This window comes from Neolamprologus multifasciatus, chromosome 11 (assembly GCF_963576455.1).
Source record: "Neolamprologus multifasciatus chromosome 11, fNeoMul1.2, whole genome shotgun sequence".
In the NCBI taxonomy this organism is placed as follows: domain Eukaryota; kingdom Metazoa; phylum Chordata; class Actinopteri; order Cichliformes; family Cichlidae; genus Neolamprologus; species Neolamprologus multifasciatus.
In genome coordinates, this window is record NC_140449.1 from 25,111,208 (window position 1) to 25,129,231 (window position 18,024).

Consider the following 18,024-nt stretch of genomic DNA (forward strand, 5'->3'; position numbering starts at 1 on the left):
GAAACCTGGGAATCATGGGAGGTCCAGCTCAAAGTTGCTTAGTTAAAACCTTCCATTTAATTAGAGACCTCATACTCAACTGTAAATAGATCTGCTTGACTTGGTGACTGATTTCCTGCCACTAAAATGAATAGCAGTAGCCGTCTTCTTGATACACAAAGACATGTTTGCCTATTGTAATCTAATAGTCTCCACAGCTCCACAGCAAGTGGACATGAGTTTAATAAATTAGTTGTGAGTGCATATACAGTGTGCCAGTTCCTACCTCTTGCCAGGCACCGCTGTGGCTGATAGAAAACCATTTTTCAGCCAGCGTGAGTTTATGAATTTATGAGCTGTCACACACTCAAACTGTTGCCACTAAAACAAGGCATAATAAATAGTCCTAAGATGACAAGTACATATTCATTTAAAAAATTAACTGTCCTCCATAGATCAGCGGATGTATTGTATTGCTGTGAACCACAAAGAGACACTAAAGGATGATCGCAGAGAAAGCAACATTACTCCAAGACAACAATAACTGCACATAAACACAGTTAGCTTGAAATTGATGCATCATTTCAGCAATCCATACAATAATATTGTTAGACCTTCATATACATTTTGTTTGTATGTTCCCATCAGAAGGTGATGGTGCTCTGAGGTGTTAATTCGTATCTTTGATCAAGTGCTTATCTCCCTCTAGGTGTTCTGGTCCTGTCCTGGTATCCTCCTGGAGTAGCTGATGACAACGGGGAACCTGCTGAGGATTTGGTACCAGCTGTACTGGATGCAGCATATAGACACAACCTCAAGGTAAGCAGTGTCAGCACATTTTATGTGTGCGTGTGTGTGTGTGTGTGTGTGCGTGCGTGTGTGTGCGTGTGTGTGTGTGAGAGAGATGTTTCTTAGATGAATCATCTATTTTAAACATTAACTTTTTTCTCTTTCCTCTTCATTGACCTTTATTGAAACTCTAAAAGACAGAACAATAAAGAGGAAATCAGATAGCACACTATATAACAATACTGCCAAAGTATAACTAAAGTAAGCTCAGATCATATAGAAATACAACAGAGTTTACAGTAGTTTTGAACTCTGTTAGAGAAATTAGATTTATGAAATTCATTTTAACTTTAGGACTATAACTTCCTGGAAAACAAACCAGTGACTTTGTCATTTCTGTCACTCAGCAGCTATTCTGCATGTCCTTTAAGAAATACAGGAGATGCATCTCTAGAGACTTCATTTGATCAAATCACTTACAGAGGAGATTTTTAACCTGAATAGGGCATTTTTGTGGTTAGATAAAGACTATAACAAAAAGAATATGTATATATATATATATATATATATATATATGTGACCATAATTTGCTTCAGTTTGTTATGATTGGAAAAACATATATTCAGTTACCAACAGACTGCTTCTCAAAAGGAAAGCATAGTGTCAATTTAGTACTACTACACAACAGTAGCCACTGCCCAACATGCATGGATACTGTGCTGATGGATTAATGTACAGCAAATCACCACGATAAAGAATCTAGGCCAGATGGCAGCAGCTAGGCTTCTCCTAATTCCTAACAGCTGTAACAGTGTCCAAAGTATCTTAAGAATTCCTCATATCTATCATTTACACTTAGAAATAGTTGAGCTGATGGTTGCAAAGTGTATATGGCAGAATATGTCCATAATTACACAACACTTTATCATCTGCATATTTGTATTAGTCCTGAATGCGCTACACTTGAATTATTTGCATAAGAGGCCCAAACTCAGATCCCTGAAGTACTCCACTGAGAACAATGAGCCATATTGAATTGTGTCTGTGGAGTTTCACTCTGCAGTGTGGATTAAACACCCAAAATTATCTACATGACATTAAGTGCTACGTTGACAGTCGTTAGTATGTGCAGGCTTGCTTACAGTCTTTCATAGTGGCTCATTGTGTTGGCTTTTGTGGGTTCAAAAGAGAAGTCTTTACAATTGATGATTTATATGAGCAAAACAGACCTAAAGTAACTCAGCAATTTTTTATTTTGTTATTTTTATTTTGAACTGTTGCAAGAGCCAAAGTTGAGGCTCAAATGTGAAAAAAATTGGAATTTCTGTCCACTACCCTTTCTAAAACCTCAGTGACACAGGACCAAAAGAAGGATTACTGGTCTTTCACGGAGGCATATGAAGAGCTTAACACTGCTTAGGATAGTAATCTCGAACCAGTGTTATATGTTGAATTTGTGGGTGCTAAGGCCTTCTCAACTTGCTGTGCTGCATCCTGTAAAGCTGCTCACTGCTACTCAGGATTTGACTTGGAATACTTGCAGCTGCAGTGACTTCGTCTCTAGCATTAAAGCATAAAATGTGTCAAAGAGCTGCTGCTGTTGCCGCTGGATTAGTTGTTGAATGAACTCTTGAACACATTAGTGGGGTGGAGAGCCGTGGGAGGCGGTGCAGAATGTGGGTAAAACCACATGACCAATCGCCAATTAGGTTGGAAAATGACAGCGGACATAGCTGAGTCTGTGTTGGTGCCCCTGCTGCACTGTATTGAAGGCTTATTAAAGTTTTACAACCAGTGTTTGCTTGTAATCAGATATGATTCGTGTCAGATGCTTACCAAATACGAATGGAGGGATTGGGTGAAGAAAGACAATGAAGGGGAACGAGAGTGAGGTGCTAGCAGTACGGAATTTTCAGCAGCACTGTGGATCGGAACAAGGAACTAGAAATAAATTAAGAAAGTTCTCAGGTCTGTATGCTCTAATGTGAAGAATAACAATGACTTAAGGGCCAAGATCTGAGGACTTTTCCCATGTTAAAGCAGGTGCCATTAATAATACACCACTGCATTTGTACATCTAATTCATTAATTTAATCATCTTAATAATTACCGAACATTTTCTAGTATCAGCCTCTAAATATGACATTTTGTTGCTCTTTTTTAATATATGTAATTTATAATCGAATATTTTTATAATTGAAAATTTTTACAGTTTAAAAATGACAAATATGTACACATGTAATAATATTTCCGTGAGCATCTTGAAGTATATTTACCTTTAAATGCACAAGACCAAAAATCATTATTCACAAGTTGTATTTACAATTTGCAAAAGTTATCACCGAGGTTAATTACAAATCAGTATTGCAACACAAGTCATTACCATGCTGGTGTTTGTATTCTGTTGTGCAGATAACATAATTTGATTTCAGCAGAGATGTGGCCACAAACTGGCCTCATTCTCACTATAAACAACTCCGATGAGAGGCAGAAGAGTTGTCAGGCTAGCCTGTCAGATTTAATATCATACTGGGGAGTTTTTTCTGTTTGGTTGAAGGCAACGAAATAATGCATCTCTACAAGGGCAAGACAAGAATGCAGGGATTAGACATGCATGGCTGAGTTGATGAGGTTTTACACATAATGCTGTCAGTAGAGAAGCTAATAGACAGAATTTAATGCCACGCTTTATTGTCATCATCCACCCAGCAAGCATGGCATTTTCATAAAAGCACGCGTGGAAAAACAGATTGTGACACGCTTTCTTCAAACAGTATCTTACTGAAATAAGAACAAGCTGTTTATCCTTGTGTTTAATGAAAACGCGCAGAAGGTCACAATCAGAGCAGTCTCCAGAAAGCGCTGGAATGAAATTATTCAGAGTTGAGCGGAGTCTTTCCAAGCATCCTCTTCCAATTCTCCTTGTTTTTCCTGAACTGTTATGTCTGCACAGACCTACATTTATCTTTGGATTGCTTCCTCTTGCATAATGTTTAGCAAAATGCTGACAAGGTAAAGAACTTTGGCTCTGATAATTTGGAACTCTGATGAAAAACAACGTTAAATCATTTCTGTGCTCTTTTCCACTGAAAGGCGGGACAAAAGGTGGGAGGGAAGCCCAAGTGAGGAGGATGGATGGTCCCACAGAGGGCAGAGGCAGCAGCCAAAAAAGTATCAGATCAGGATTCAAGAAGCTCACATAAAGTGGCTGCTTGCTTATCTGAGAAATGCATGAGCGAATTAGCAGTTTTGTTTTGAGTCCTCACCACCTTGGATAGTCTACTGTATGATATCAGAAAAATACATTCATAAAAAAAGACAGAAAAAATATCACAAAGGGAGGAACCTCCAGGAGTAATGAGCAATCAGTATTTATGATGCGTACCTTGGTTTCCACCTTTGTCCTTTCTTGACCTGAGCTGTCTTGCATGTTGCAGCAGCAATCCTCCAAACTGAGGAGGAGTCTGGCACTCGTAACTGATGAATATGAAACTTTCCGAGATTTTCATGGACAGACTAACCCAATAGGGGACACTTACTCATAACCTTTAAGTATTCAGTAGCAAAGAATAAACAAAAAACAAAATATAAAATCAGAGAAGCTGGAACCATTTTTGCCTTAAAAATAATATGACACATACACTTTAAAATTAAGAAATTATTGAAAAAACATGCTTTTTTTAAATCAAAGAAGTGTTTGCATTCAGACATTTAAACATGCAGTAAAATTATCAATAAAAATAAAAAAACAAGGAAAATGCTACAAATGACAAGTGACATGATCTGTCTCCGTGACAGCAGGATGTAATGCTGAGCTGGCAACGCATTTATATGAACTCAAAGTGATAGATAGAGGTTTAGATAAGAGGAATACAGTGAATTGCATACAGCGTTTGACCTAATTGAACATTTACAAGTTAGACTGAAGGTGAATGGAAACTGGAGAAGAGCAAGCTCACTAAAAACAAATCCAGCTTCCATCCTGGTAGCGATCCCACGCCACATTGCTAAAAACACACTGACCCCTCTTCGAGTAATGCAGCAAAAGAAAGCAATGTACTTTTTATTATATAAGTTGAATAGCATCTCAGTAGCACCCACACACGGCTCATGTTGGAGAGCACATCACATGAGCCTCCACAGCAGTGCTGCTGCTTGACCTCAGCTCGAAGTGGAGCTGAAATAGTCCTTTTGCCCAGGGCAGGGTGGGGGCGGCTTGGTGGGGACAGGGTAGGGGGGTTATTGGAAACTGGAGGTAGGAGAAAAAGAGCAGAGGGGATATGTGCATCATGGGTCCCATGACTCAGTTTGAGCCTGTGAACAATCTGCACCCTGAGGGGGTGCAAAAGTTCTATCTCCTAAGTAGGCCATAAAGCTACACAGGGGAATATGGCCCATGGGTGCCCTATGATGGCATCAGCCACACTTCCTTATTTCCCGATGCACTCAGTAACTACATTTTTTTGTACATGAAACCTGTACAACCTCGGTGTATATCCACCGACTTCCCTCACTGTAGAATGAAAGGGATATTAAATTGATCTAACTGTCAGAAAAGGTCTGAACCTATATTTTTGTGTTGGTGCTCATCCTTCCCTCTGCGCTTTCTGCATGACATGCCACTAAATTCACTCTGCTCAGCACAAATCACACCGAGGCTGTTCCAGACTGCACTGTCAATGTTTATGAGGTATTAAAATGCGTTGACTATGTCTCATTTACTTCTAAATTACCAAAATTGTAATCAGCCAGCGCGTTGGGGAAAATGAGTTTTCTAGTGGCCTGCACTCTGATGTAGTATCTATTTTCCTCTGTTATAATCATGTTATAATCATGCAGTTTCACGAGCTGTAATATCTCATAGATTTTTTTGTGGCTTTATCTTACTGTACTATCTTATTGTCTCCATCATTTTCTCTCACTGTTACTGCCAGAGAGTTAGCTTCATAAATATTGATTTTAGAATATGATTTACTCATATGCCCAAGACCTTCCTTCCTCAATCTCTTTTCAAATTACTCTTTTGCAAAACAAAGTGCCTCTTACACTGTTAAAATTGACATTTTTTTTGTACATAAAAGCACTTAGTATCATTATTAGTAGCAGAAGTGATCCAGTTATTTGGATCCATCCCGACTGTCCAGGACACATATCCATTAATTCGTTAATACTCTACACTTAACTCCATAACGACAATATGGATCTTATAGAAAAACTACAAAATACATCTATTTCCAATAACAAGTAGGTGAAATGCCATTCTATATTTTAGTGGAGCTTTGCAAGCATTGGATTTTTAACAAAGATAAGACTTGGATCATGTAAAGTGGGCTAAGGCATCTTTGTTTAGCTTACTCAATGGTAGCCTACGTCCCTTTAGATGCTTCCATCATCTCAAAAAGGACATTTTCCTTTCACATTGTTCCTCTCGAGTGTCCAGTGCTGGAAAAGTGGTGTTTCTCTTTGATCATGCATTATTCAAATTCACTGAATTCTCCAGGCGCACCTTAAAATATTCAACTTAAGCACTTTTTGTGTACATGTCACTTCATATCCCTTGTTCCTCTGCTGCGTTTGTTCATGAACTGTAAACGGCCATTTCTAACAGACGCATTAACTGTGAGTGTTACAATAGTCTCCAGAGGCAGACCACTCAGGCTGAAAAACAGTTATACTGTAGCAGATTTTGTCATGAACACGGAGCGGTGAGGAAACATGGTGCTTAGATGTCCGTGTAAGTGGGTAACATTTGTGTTGGTGAGCCCTCTTAGTGTCATAGCCTTATTACAGGGTTTTTAGAAAACTGCAGTGAGTCTGTAATAAGGTACAAGGGTAAAGGCACCAGACTCCTGATGCCACGCATTGCTTTGGGGCTGCACAAGGTCAAAATGGAGCATGACTAACATGTTTTGCTGAATTATAACTGTGAGACTCATTTTCCTGAAAAGGGGCTCAGAGGTCTGATGAGCTGCGATACCATCTGACTACAAAAACAGTGGTTGGGAATTGCGGTGTGACCAACATTGTTGCATCCGTGCCCAATCAAATTGTGATCTCTTTGTTTTTAATATGGTTACTTCAAAGATAGGGACCAGGTCTGAGACCGCTCAGTCACCATCTTCAAACCCATGTTGGTGCATCAAAACAGTGATAAAACAGGGATAAAACAGCAACAATCTCATTGAGATAATAATGTGATTAATGATGATAAAGCTCGAATCTTTTGTCTGCTGCAAATATGTTGCTATCCACACTTGACCTGTAGTGGTGTACTGGCACCGCTAGTTCTTTTCAATAACAACAAGCATTTTACCAAGATCATCAGATTATCATACCCTGATGAAGATAAGAGAATGAATGGATTCATGGATGGATGGATGGATGGAAAAATAAGAAGCAAGTAACAAAATAATACAGTGTAAGTTCAGGTTTTATGCATGTTTCTCTCTGAAAACACTTAATGGTTCGTCTCTCCAACTACTTTGAACTAGCAAAAAAAAAATCAATCCAATCATTCACCAACCACCTTTCCCTGGTTGCATGGAGGTTGTGGTCCTACTCTTGTGTGACTGAGGCCTTATTGAATTATTTTTGTCTTAGAAACATGTCAGACTTTGATTGATTACAAGCCAGGAGAAGTTACTGTCACTCTCGTCAACTTTCTATGAGGAATCTCCCCTTGGGAACGCCTGACTTTTAGTCAATACTTCTCGAGGTCGTCTGTAAATGCTGACCTTGAATGATACATAAATTAATAATGTAGTTATATAATGAATGAAAATGAACATGCATATTGCTTCATCATCTCCCAGGTTGCATTCCACATCCAACCATACAGAGGACGAAACGATCAGAGCGTGCATGACAACATCAAGTACATCATTGACAGGTGGGTGCATGTCTGGCTGTGCTTCATCGCTGAGTCAACTCAAATAGAAAGCCATTAAGATTGCATGCATAGCAAGAAAAACAGCAGTTACGACACTGAAATACTTTTAGGGTGCAGTTCAGCTTATATAAAGCCAGTTTCATGACTTATGGATGAGTTCTTCAAGCAAAAGCCATTTTAACTTTTAACTTTAACATGTGGGGTTGCTCTGAAAAAGAGGACCTTTCAGAGATTTACTAAGTCAGAAGTCCCAAACCTTGAAAAGATATTCAGTTTAAGTAAGAAATGGTATACAATATTTTTATTCTTTGTCTCAGTGGTAGGGTTTATTGTTGTGTTGTTAAATCTTCTGTATTATATTATTTTTAAGGTATGGCGACCACGGAGCGTTCTACAAGTTCACTACTAGCACAGGGAAGAGTCTTCCTCTGTTTTACATTTATGACTCCTACCTAACTCCACCCGAGTCCTGGTCTGAGTTTTTGACACCGACTGGCTCCCACAGCGTGCGCGGGTCAGCTTACGACGCCGTCTTTATAGCCCTGATTGTGGAGGAGCGTCATAAGCACGACATCCTGGCAGGCGGCTTCGATGGCATGTACACTTACTTTGCCTCCAATGGCTTCTCCTTTGGCTCTTCTCACCAGAACTGGAAATCCATCAAAGCTTTCTGCGATGGGAACAACCTCCTTTTTATCCCCAGCGTGGGGCCTGGTTACATTGACACCAGCATTCGGCCATGGAACAACCACAACACACGCAACAGGGTGAACGGACGTTACTACGAGACAGCCCTGCAGGCGGCACTCAACGTGCGCCCGGAGATTGTCACCATAACATCTTTTAATGAATGGCACGAGGGGACGCAGATAGAAAGGGCTGTGCCTAAAAAAACTGTGACACGGGTTTACTTGGACTATCAGCCACATGGGCCTGATCACTACCTGGAGCTGACCCGCCGCTGGGCCGAGCAGTTCAATAAAGAAAAGGAGCAGTGGCTCATGTGAGCTTTCATCAAACTGACTTGAAACGGCACGCCGTAGTGGAAGCGTGTGCACACATGAAAGAGGAGGCAAGAGAGCAATTGATTGATATAGTTTTGAGTGCAGAAGGACATGCTGTTACCTTTTTTAAACATGCTGGATGCGAGAGGTCCTACAGACGTGTGTGCAAATTCAAAGATAGGATACAAAGCGTATCAAAAACCCAGACTTGTAAAATGCTCTGTGGGTCGGTCTCTAATCTCCCCCACACAATTGGTACGTTGAAATGTCTGCCCGATAATTTATTGTTTTTCTAAATACAGTAAGCCACCATCTCATGCCCCTTTATATAGGGAAATAATAGAACTGAAGACACTGTAGTTTTCATTTATCCATAACATACAATTTGACCCTTTACCCAGGTTCAGAGAGCTTTTTAAAATGGGGATGATGTGGTGTTTTACAAACATATTCTTATGAAATGAAACAAAAAAAGTCTTTATGATTTTTGGAAATCCTTTAATATTTGGAGCTTTTTGTTGTGAGATTAAAATCAGTAAAGAGAAAGCTGGAAAAGGCAGGAAAGATGGCTTATAGAGAAAGAAAAAAACTGAAAAAGACATCATTTGTAAAGCTAAATTTGGAACATTATAGCATGTTAGCTCAACTTGTAAAAAGAACAGAACATGACAGTTTCTCACAGCAGATCCCCTGCATCCATTTCACTCGATCTCTAACATCTTCCTCTGTCACGGCAACCATCTGCACGTCCTCCTGCCTGAAAGCATCAATCTTCAGCATCCTTCGTCCAGCACATCCAAAATCGCCTCTCTAACCTTGCCTCCACACTGAGAGTCACCCTGATATCCTCATTTCTAATCCTGTCCATTCTGCCAGTAAAATCTTAACATCTTTTACTCCACCTCCAGCGTGACAACTTACCCTTTTGTTATTGCCGCTGTCTCTAAACCATATATCACAACAGGTCTCACTACCATCTCATAAACTCTTTTACTCTTGCCATCCTTCACCAACAAACTAACTTACCAAGAATACCCATTTCTGATCTACCCAAATAAAATTGGGTAATTTCAACCGCTCCTTTATTTCCTGAGGCCTCTGGCACAGATTTTACTCTAGGTACTATTGTGAGTCCCTGAGGCTGGGATTGTGTCTCCTCTTTGTCTCAAGCTAGGGATCTTTCCCATATAACGTGTCAAGTACTACACCACAGACCCGATATCTACCCAAATACAATTGAAGACTAAGTAATTCCCATATGAAAAGACTTCACTGTAAGCATATGGGACTCTGCTTTTTTTCTCTCCACTGAAGCAAGAAGTCAGGACATGAACGTCTATGGCTCAAAGTGATTGAACACATTAATGAATATAAACCTGCCCACTGACTGGGGCACTCTTGGGCACACTCTGTATAGACTTGATTAAGATTCTGATAGCTTTTAAAATGAAAGGTTTCGCAGAGACAGGCGTTTTTGAGAATAAAAGTGCGTTCTCTGAATGATCCGTAGTTGATTTCCCTGTCCAGGTTGCCAGTAAGTGGTTTCTGCTCCTTTTTAAACACTTAACATTGCTCTATTGATTTCACCCTCCATTAAGAAGCTGTTTTGAGTGAAAATCCAGACACCAGTGGATAAAGACAGAAATAAATCTCAGATAGCTTCTTGTGCATGGACGAAACTGTGAGACTGGGAAAAAATATATAATTTTATTGTGGATTTGCCAATGTTGTACCATCTGTTAATCAAGGTCCGATCAGACACCGAAGATTTAATCATGTACTGCAATTATTAACATTCAAATGAGAGGAAATCTACAAATTATATCCATGTGCCAACCGAAACAACTCAAATGTGCCAGTATTAGTAGTCTACAATGTAAAACAGGATTTACTGTAAGTGTTGATGCTAACAATTGAAGTGCAATCTTCACGCTGTCATAAAAAAAAGAGGATTAAAAAACAAACAAACAAACAAATAAACAGAAAAAACAAACAGAAAACAGTTTACAGCCCCCTTAAATAAAAAGTTGATTTATTTTATCACACAGATTCAATCAGACCATTAAAATGTGTTTACTACAGCTCTGATCGTGTTGCGAAACGGCTGGCTCAAACCATTCTTTCTCCCATGACCACATTACTTAAAGTACTATACAGCTGACCTATTTCTGTACAAATGATAGTTTAAAGCTTAAACTCCCAAATAATGTAATGACAGAAACATACAAAATATGCTCATCTAAGACATAAGGAAAGATACCCAAGACATTGAAGCTGCCACTGGAACAAAATCGTCCATCAGCAGTTTCAGTCCTCCTGAGATACAGTCTTCCCCGGCAAAGGCTGATTCAAGGATTCATCTTCTCCCAAGTAGCCCCGGGTCAGAGCTGGTTGTGCGTGATTTTTGGAGTGTGGAGAGTTCAAAGGTCATTCTTCCCCAGAGTGCTCTGACAGTCCATATTTGCGCTCGAGCACATCAACCGTAGAAGAAAGGGCACTGAAATCAAAATTAAAGTCATTTCTTGTTTAATGTACCAAGTCTACTTCAGAGGAAACATGGGTGGTTTGGGGGCAGAGGGGGTGTGAGGGTCAGAGTGAGAAAGAAGAGTGTTAACACGATGCGACAGACTGACTCCAAATATGGTTTTTTTTAATGAAACTAAGACTTGTTCTTGCAAAATGCCTCCTTATTTTTTGTGGTGGGTATTTCAATATTTAAGTTTAGTTTTAGGAGATTCATACTATAGCTGGTGCTGTAACACTGGGAGAGGCTGGAAACACCTGGGTATTTCAAAGCAACAGTGAGTCAGTGCGGATGCATGCATTCCCCTTCTTCAAGTCATGGAATAAACTGGTGCTATATGAATAACTTCCAGTTCTAATTCAGGGGACTTGAGCAACATATGACTGCTTACTTTGGATATTTTATACATCAGATCAGTTCTGGTTTGAAAATGTTTTTTTTCCAGTCAATTTTTTTGTCAGTTGTAAAATGTGCCTGAAGTTCTCTGAAGGACTTTAAATGATATGCTTAAACATTCAGTTACATCAGATAGTTTTATCTCACTTGGAGAGAAACTAGTGAAACAAGCGTCTGGATGAACTTACCACCCTGGTCTGATGATGCTGTATTTGCCGAGTACTGACAGGTCGACTACTGTTGATCCGAGGCGGCTCTGGTCTCCTATCGGTCCACCATCAACAACCACAGCTAGTTTGGGCCAGAGCTCCTGGAACTCCTTAAGAGGATAAACCCAGCAACATTCAGGGCTACATACACTCAATGACTGCTATGTTAAGTACGCCTGTTCAACTGCTCAATAATACAAATAATTAATCAGCCAATCACATGGCACCAAGTCAATGATTTACACGTGTAAAGACAACCTGCTGAAGTTCAAACAGAGTATCACAATGGGGAAGAAAGATGAATGAAGTGAAGTGATTTTTTCATCACAGTGAATTCACTTCATTCAAATGGAGCCCACAGTTACCAGATTTCAATGCAATAGAGCGCCTTAATAATGTGGTGGAAAAAGAGATTGGGATCGTGGATGTGCAGGTGGCAAATCTGGGGCAACTGTGTGATGCCACCATGCCAATATAGACCAAAATCTTTAATGTTTCCAGCACCATGTTTAATATATTGCCACAAACAATTAAACTCAATCCAGTACAAGCAAGGTTTAACTTATAAAGTGTCTGGTAGGTGTACTTGAAATTTAACCTCCTAGGACCTGGCGTCCACATACATGGACATCACATTTTGGGTTGTCTAGACCAAAATACAAAATTTTGCTCTACAAGGGCCTGATATCCACTTATGAGGACATTATACTGCCACTGCTCTATCGAAATTTAAAGCGAATGTCCTCATATGTGGATCTCATTTTTCTCAGAAACAAAAACCAGGTAAAAAAAAAAACAAAACAAAAACAAAACATGAGTCTTTGTTTTTACACTCATCAGGTCCCAATCAGCCCAAATAGCAAAGAGACATTAAAAATGCATGCCATGAAAGAGTTCGGGTCTTAGGAGGTTAACATACTTGAAACTGAAAGAAACAAAAACATCATTTACTTTAGTACTTACATGTACTTCCACTGTGCTGGTCTGTGAGCTGATGTTGGCACTTGTGAGTGCCAGTGGTTCCCCACACATCTGACAAAGTTGCCTCATAAAGGGATGATCTGGGATACGTACTCCTACAAGCTGAGGAAGACATGGATGTGTAAACAACAATTCAACTTATGATCAAACAATTTATTGTCAGCACAATTCAATTAAAAAGAAGCAAACTCACTGAGGTAAAGGGGTTCAGGTCTGTGTTCAGTTCTTCAGACCTTTCAAACACCAGGGTGACAGGACCAGGGAGCAGGTCACCTAACAGCTCTTTTTTCACCTTCACCTTGCAGTACCTGCACATGACATCACATTACCATACTTGTGTTTAATCTAGCCCCAAAAACTATAAATGACCATTAATGACTACATCACTGCAAAAAAAAAAAAAAAAAAAAAAAAAAAAAAGCAGCTGTGTTTTATTTGCTTCTTTGCTCTGATCCTGTTTTGTCTTTTGCAATGAAGTTTTGAACTCATGATGTCACGACACCAATTTGCATTGTGGAAAAATTGCTTTGGGCCATTTCAACATGTTCTGAATTTTAATGAAGCAAATGACTGATAGCCACAATAACTATCTGATAATAAAATAATTGTTTTTCAGGCCAGAATAGTTTTTGGGAATATCCACTATTCTCTGATTTCGTTTGTTTCACTTTAAATCCCACAAAGCTTTAACAAATCTCAAAGAAATGCGACATGCCTGCACAGAGATAGAAAATACAGTCACAGAATAATGTTGCGAATAATAATTACCGAGGTGTCCTTTGACAGCAGGTGTGCCTGTCACTCAAAATGTAAAATGTGTTATTTGAGTGGAGATGGTATCTGTGCCTCGTGCATGTGTGACTCTTCAGGAAATGAGTAATATGTTTGTGCAAAATAGTTGGCTTAGAGGACTGCACTTAGAATGAAGCAATTACACAACATGTGCCCTGATCAAAGTGAAATAAAAGCACACTTACTTATAGATATCCTGAATTTCCCCTACACAGATGGCCAGTGGCTTCTGTCCGTTTCGTCCTTTAGTGTCATACGTTTTTCTGACGGCGTCGGAGTTTTGGGCCAGACATGCCAGGCCGTAGATGGTATCTGTGGGCACCGCAACAATGTGACCCTCTTTCAGGGCCTTTACTGTGCAACTCAGGATTTCAGCACCATCTGCAGTTCAAAAACAAAGGGTGTTAATGAGACGTTATCCACAGAAGGACACAACAGTATGAATGGATGGTATGAAGAGGTTAGGGCATCTAAATTCAAAGCTTTACTCTAAACATGTTCCCCCAGCTTCATTGCTTTCATTTTCCTTTATGTATAGGAACAAATTTAGGCTCATCAGCTATCGTGAATGCAATGTAAATACATTAGGGGGAGCGATAAAACAGGAAGAAATATGTATAGTGTAATATGTTTGTTGACTACCAAAAAGTACACGCCTGAAGTAGCTAAAAAAAACCAAAAACCAAAAGTACACAACTGAAGTGTGAATAGGTAAGCAACCTAATGAAATCATACTCACACAATTGAACAGGTGATGTAACACCGTTCCAGATGCAATCTCACCTTCTAATCACACTATATACTATAATGCTAAAATATTTGTTGCTTGCCTTCACACACACATATAAACTTGAGTGACATCCCATTCTCAGTCCAGAAGATTTAATATGTCAGCACAGCCTTTGCAGCCATAGAAGCCTAAACTCAGCTGGGAATTGTGTTTATGGGAATTTTAACCATCCAGATTCATCCAGAAGTGCATGCATGGCATGCATGTATCTGCAGTATCTGCTCTAATTCAACCCAAAGGTGTCTGTCGGGTTGATGTCAGGACTCTGTGCAGGCCAGTCAAGTTCGTGCACACCAAACTCGCTCATCCATGTCTTTATGGACCTTGCTTTGTGCACTGGTGTGCAGTCCTGTTGGAACAGTAAGGGGCCATCCCCAAACTATTCCCACAAAATCAGGAGCATGAAATTGTCCAAATTGTTTTGGTGTGCTGAAGCATTAGGAGTTCCAACCCGACATCATAGTTCCCCCCTTCACCAAACGCTACACTTGGCACATTGCAATCAGACAAGTTCTGTTCTCCTGGCAACTGATTGCCAGATGTAGAAATGTGATTCATCATTTCAGAGAACACATCTCCACTGCTCTAGGGTCAAGTAGCAGCGTGCTATACAACAGTGTATTGCTTTGCATTGCACTTGGTGATGTAAGCCACTCAGCCATGGAAACCTATTCCATGAAGCTCTCTATGAACTGCTTTTGAACCAATCTGAATGCCATGTGAAGTTTTGGAGGTGCATAGAAACTGACCCTGCAGAAAGTTGGCAAGCTCGGCACACTATACATCTCAGCATCCGCTGAGTCTGCACTGTGATCACACTTCATCAGCCATGAAGTGATAAAATCACACTTCATGGCTGAGTGGTTATAATGCCACTCACAACTGACTGTGGAATATTTAGTAGCAAGGTAATGTGACAACTTGTCTTATTGCACAGGTGGCTTCCTGTCATGGTAGCACGCTGGAACTCACTGAGCTGCTCAGAGACCCATTCTTTCTCACATTTTTGTAGAAGCAGTTTCAAAACATTAGGAACACCTGTCAACATACACTCATCATCTTAGTACATTTCATTCTACACCTGTTTAACTGTTAAACCTGTTAAAGCAGTGATTGTCAACAGGATCTGCTTAAGTTCAACTCAAGTATCCGAAGAGGCAAGATACGTAATTTAACTCCATTTGGATAGGCCAGATGAGGACCTGAGGTTTTCACACAGTACAGAGGCATGAACGTTATGGTAGTTTGGGGCTTTTAATAGTTTCTTTAACTTTTGTTTTCCTTTTTCTACAGTGGAATACAGCATACATAATGACTAAAACAACAAGAATTAGGTGTAGAACTTTGAATTTCTGCCACTAATTTCTAGTTTGGGCAAACAGCTACAAAGTAAGCAGTTCATCCTAACTGGCAGTGCTCACTCTACTGTGACTTAACTGGAGCTTATTTTTGGGTGTTAGAATCACATCGGGTTAGCTGTGTCACACATAACAGGAAAACCAAGAATCTGATGCAACACGGTGCAGTGTTTACGTTGCTTAGCCTCCAATCAGAGCCGGCTGTTTACAAACACACCCTGCTTCACTAAGCGAGACCTACGTCCACTTTGAATGTTAGACACATGTACCTGTCTCGTCCCGATGGACCGTCGGTCCGTTGGAGGTCGGCGGTAACAGACGCAATACTTTTGTCTTGAGCTCTTTAAACATCTCTGCACTGATCCGACGAGCTGCGACTGAACCGTGAACTCCTCTAGATGTATTTACTAATACAGCAGCAATACTACAAACCAGCTTCATAAAATCAAGCGTTCATCCGGAGGACTACCCCGTCTCACACAAGCAACGTGTAGTCGTAGGACCAGACGATAGAATTCTTCCGGGTTACGCCCCCAATCTATGACGACAACAATTAAAGAGCCAGCGGCACGGAAAAATGCAGACTAATACCAATGACCGCCATAAAAACGAGTATAATTTCACACTTGACATATACTTATAGCATTTCTAAAGAGATATCTCTCTCTCTGTCTTTCTAAACGGAATGCCAACTGCATTCTTTAGCTCATTTTTTACCCTTTCCAAATAAATAAAAATTATGAGCCTGGTTTTCATTATATCAAAAATAAAATTTTAAAATAAAATGCATCACGTTTACGGAAAAAGAGGAAAAACAGCAGTGAATAAAAATGTTTTAATACTAGACACTTTCACTGGGGAAAAAAAACAAACCTGTGTCTTTTTTTTTTGTTGTTGCTATTATTAGGGAAAAAACAACAACAAAAACCCCAAACAGATTATTAACTTCAAGTGAATTTCTCAGAACTTTGAGTAGTTAAGTCAAAAATGGGAAACTATACCCCGAAATATACCCTTTCACTCATTGGTGCCTTTTTTGTCCTCCCCCAGTGGTAGAAACATATGTCCAGAGTGGCCTGGGCAGATAGTTCTTTCTCTCGTCATTCACTAATTAGTAAAATATAAATCACCTGAGCACACCTGCTTAAAAACACCGAATGCCCTTCCTCTATGAAACACGCTGAGCTTGGAAGACAAATGTGTATTTGATCATGGCCTCGGAAACTGGTAAGGTCGCCTGCTGCCCTCCAGCTTTCATGTTATCAGCGGGTTTGTCCAGGTATGTTTTGAACACTTGCAGGTTGCGCAGAGGATTTGCCGTCTGGGCGCGTTGATGAGGCAGGCTCCGAGACTAGACAGGTGAGTCACAGCATGACATTTTAGCCTGATGGTGCAAGGCATTTTAACCAACACGTCCTCCGCAGGCTCTACAGGACATCGAGGACAGACTGTTGGACCTGTCTGAAAAAATAGCCCTGTGCAAAAAGATCGAGAATGACTTGAAGGACTTGCGTCATGCCCTAGAAGTTAGTTTTCTTCTGGTCTCTGAATTCTACTACAAATGGTTAGTGGTTTTTTAAAAATGATACTGGTTAAATGTTACAGAGGAAATCCCCCCAGGATGTGTCCGCACCACTCCAGAAATGAAGAGAAGAGGAAGACCCCTCCCAACTGCTGATTGCTATCTGACTAAATGAATGAATTCTATTAAAGTAACACAAATAAAATGCTTCACCAAGCAAACATTTCAGTGACAAGGATAAGGTTTTATTAGTATTATATTGCTCTCAATTCAGAAAGTTACTCATATTTATATGAAACGCATAAGCAAACAGTTTCACATTATACATTCTTTAAAAAATACAAATTCTTAACATTTCCTCACTCTTTGGGTGTCAAGACATTCCTTTGGAAGCATGTCGTTTTCCTCTTTCTCCCTGCCCCAGCTCTTCCTGGAAAATATAGCCTGTTTGGTGGAAAATGTTGATGGCAGAAATTCCAAAGAATCTACACTTGTGAACAATCTGCTTCCAAACAAATGTCGCCACAATTGATTTGCTGACACTACAGACTGATGTAAATATTAGCCATGTGAACTTGGCCGACAAAGGCAAAATTTCTCTGTTTAATGAAAGAAACCAATAATTCACATGTTAAACTAAAGCGTGCGAAATGATGAAACTGGATGGAATTCTAAACATATTTAAGCTTAAAATAAGAAAATGTCTGATTAAAATAACAAAACTGCCAAATACTTAAACATGCAAATCCAGCTGATATTAAACCAATTACAGAGGCGATAGGGTGGCTGTG

The 18,024-nt window shown here is 39.8% G+C and overlaps 2 protein-coding genes across 2 annotated transcripts in view; one reads left to right on the plus strand and one right to left on the minus strand.

Moving 5' to 3' along the window:
- Positions 1 to 12,569, plus strand: part of LOC146508600 (glycoprotein endo-alpha-1,2-mannosidase-like protein) — a 14,648-nt gene extending 2,079 nt beyond the window's left edge. The window contains exons 2-4 of the mRNA XM_085177452.1: positions 689 to 798; positions 7,581 to 7,657; positions 8,028 to 12,569. Of these exons, the coding sequence (XP_085033578.1) occupies positions 689 to 798; positions 7,581 to 7,657; positions 8,028 to 8,664 (824 nt within the window). The 3' untranslated portion in view covers positions 8,665 to 12,569. The remainder of the gene's footprint in view (positions 1 to 688; positions 799 to 7,580; positions 7,658 to 8,027) is intronic.
- On the minus strand, positions 10,362 to 16,244 carry yrdc (yrdC N(6)-threonylcarbamoyltransferase domain containing). Its single transcript, XM_085177453.1, has 6 exons — positions 15,981 to 16,244; positions 13,749 to 13,944; positions 12,965 to 13,079; positions 12,754 to 12,873; positions 11,770 to 11,900; positions 10,362 to 11,158 (listed from the first exon to the last, which is right to left on the minus strand). The coding sequence occupies exons 1-6, from the start codon at positions 16,150 to 16,152 to the stop codon at positions 11,089 to 11,091; spliced, it is 804 nt and encodes a 267-aa protein (XP_085033579.1). The 5' UTR covers positions 16,153 to 16,244; the 3' UTR covers positions 10,362 to 11,088.
- Positions 16,245 to 18,024: the final 1,780 nt, after the last annotated feature.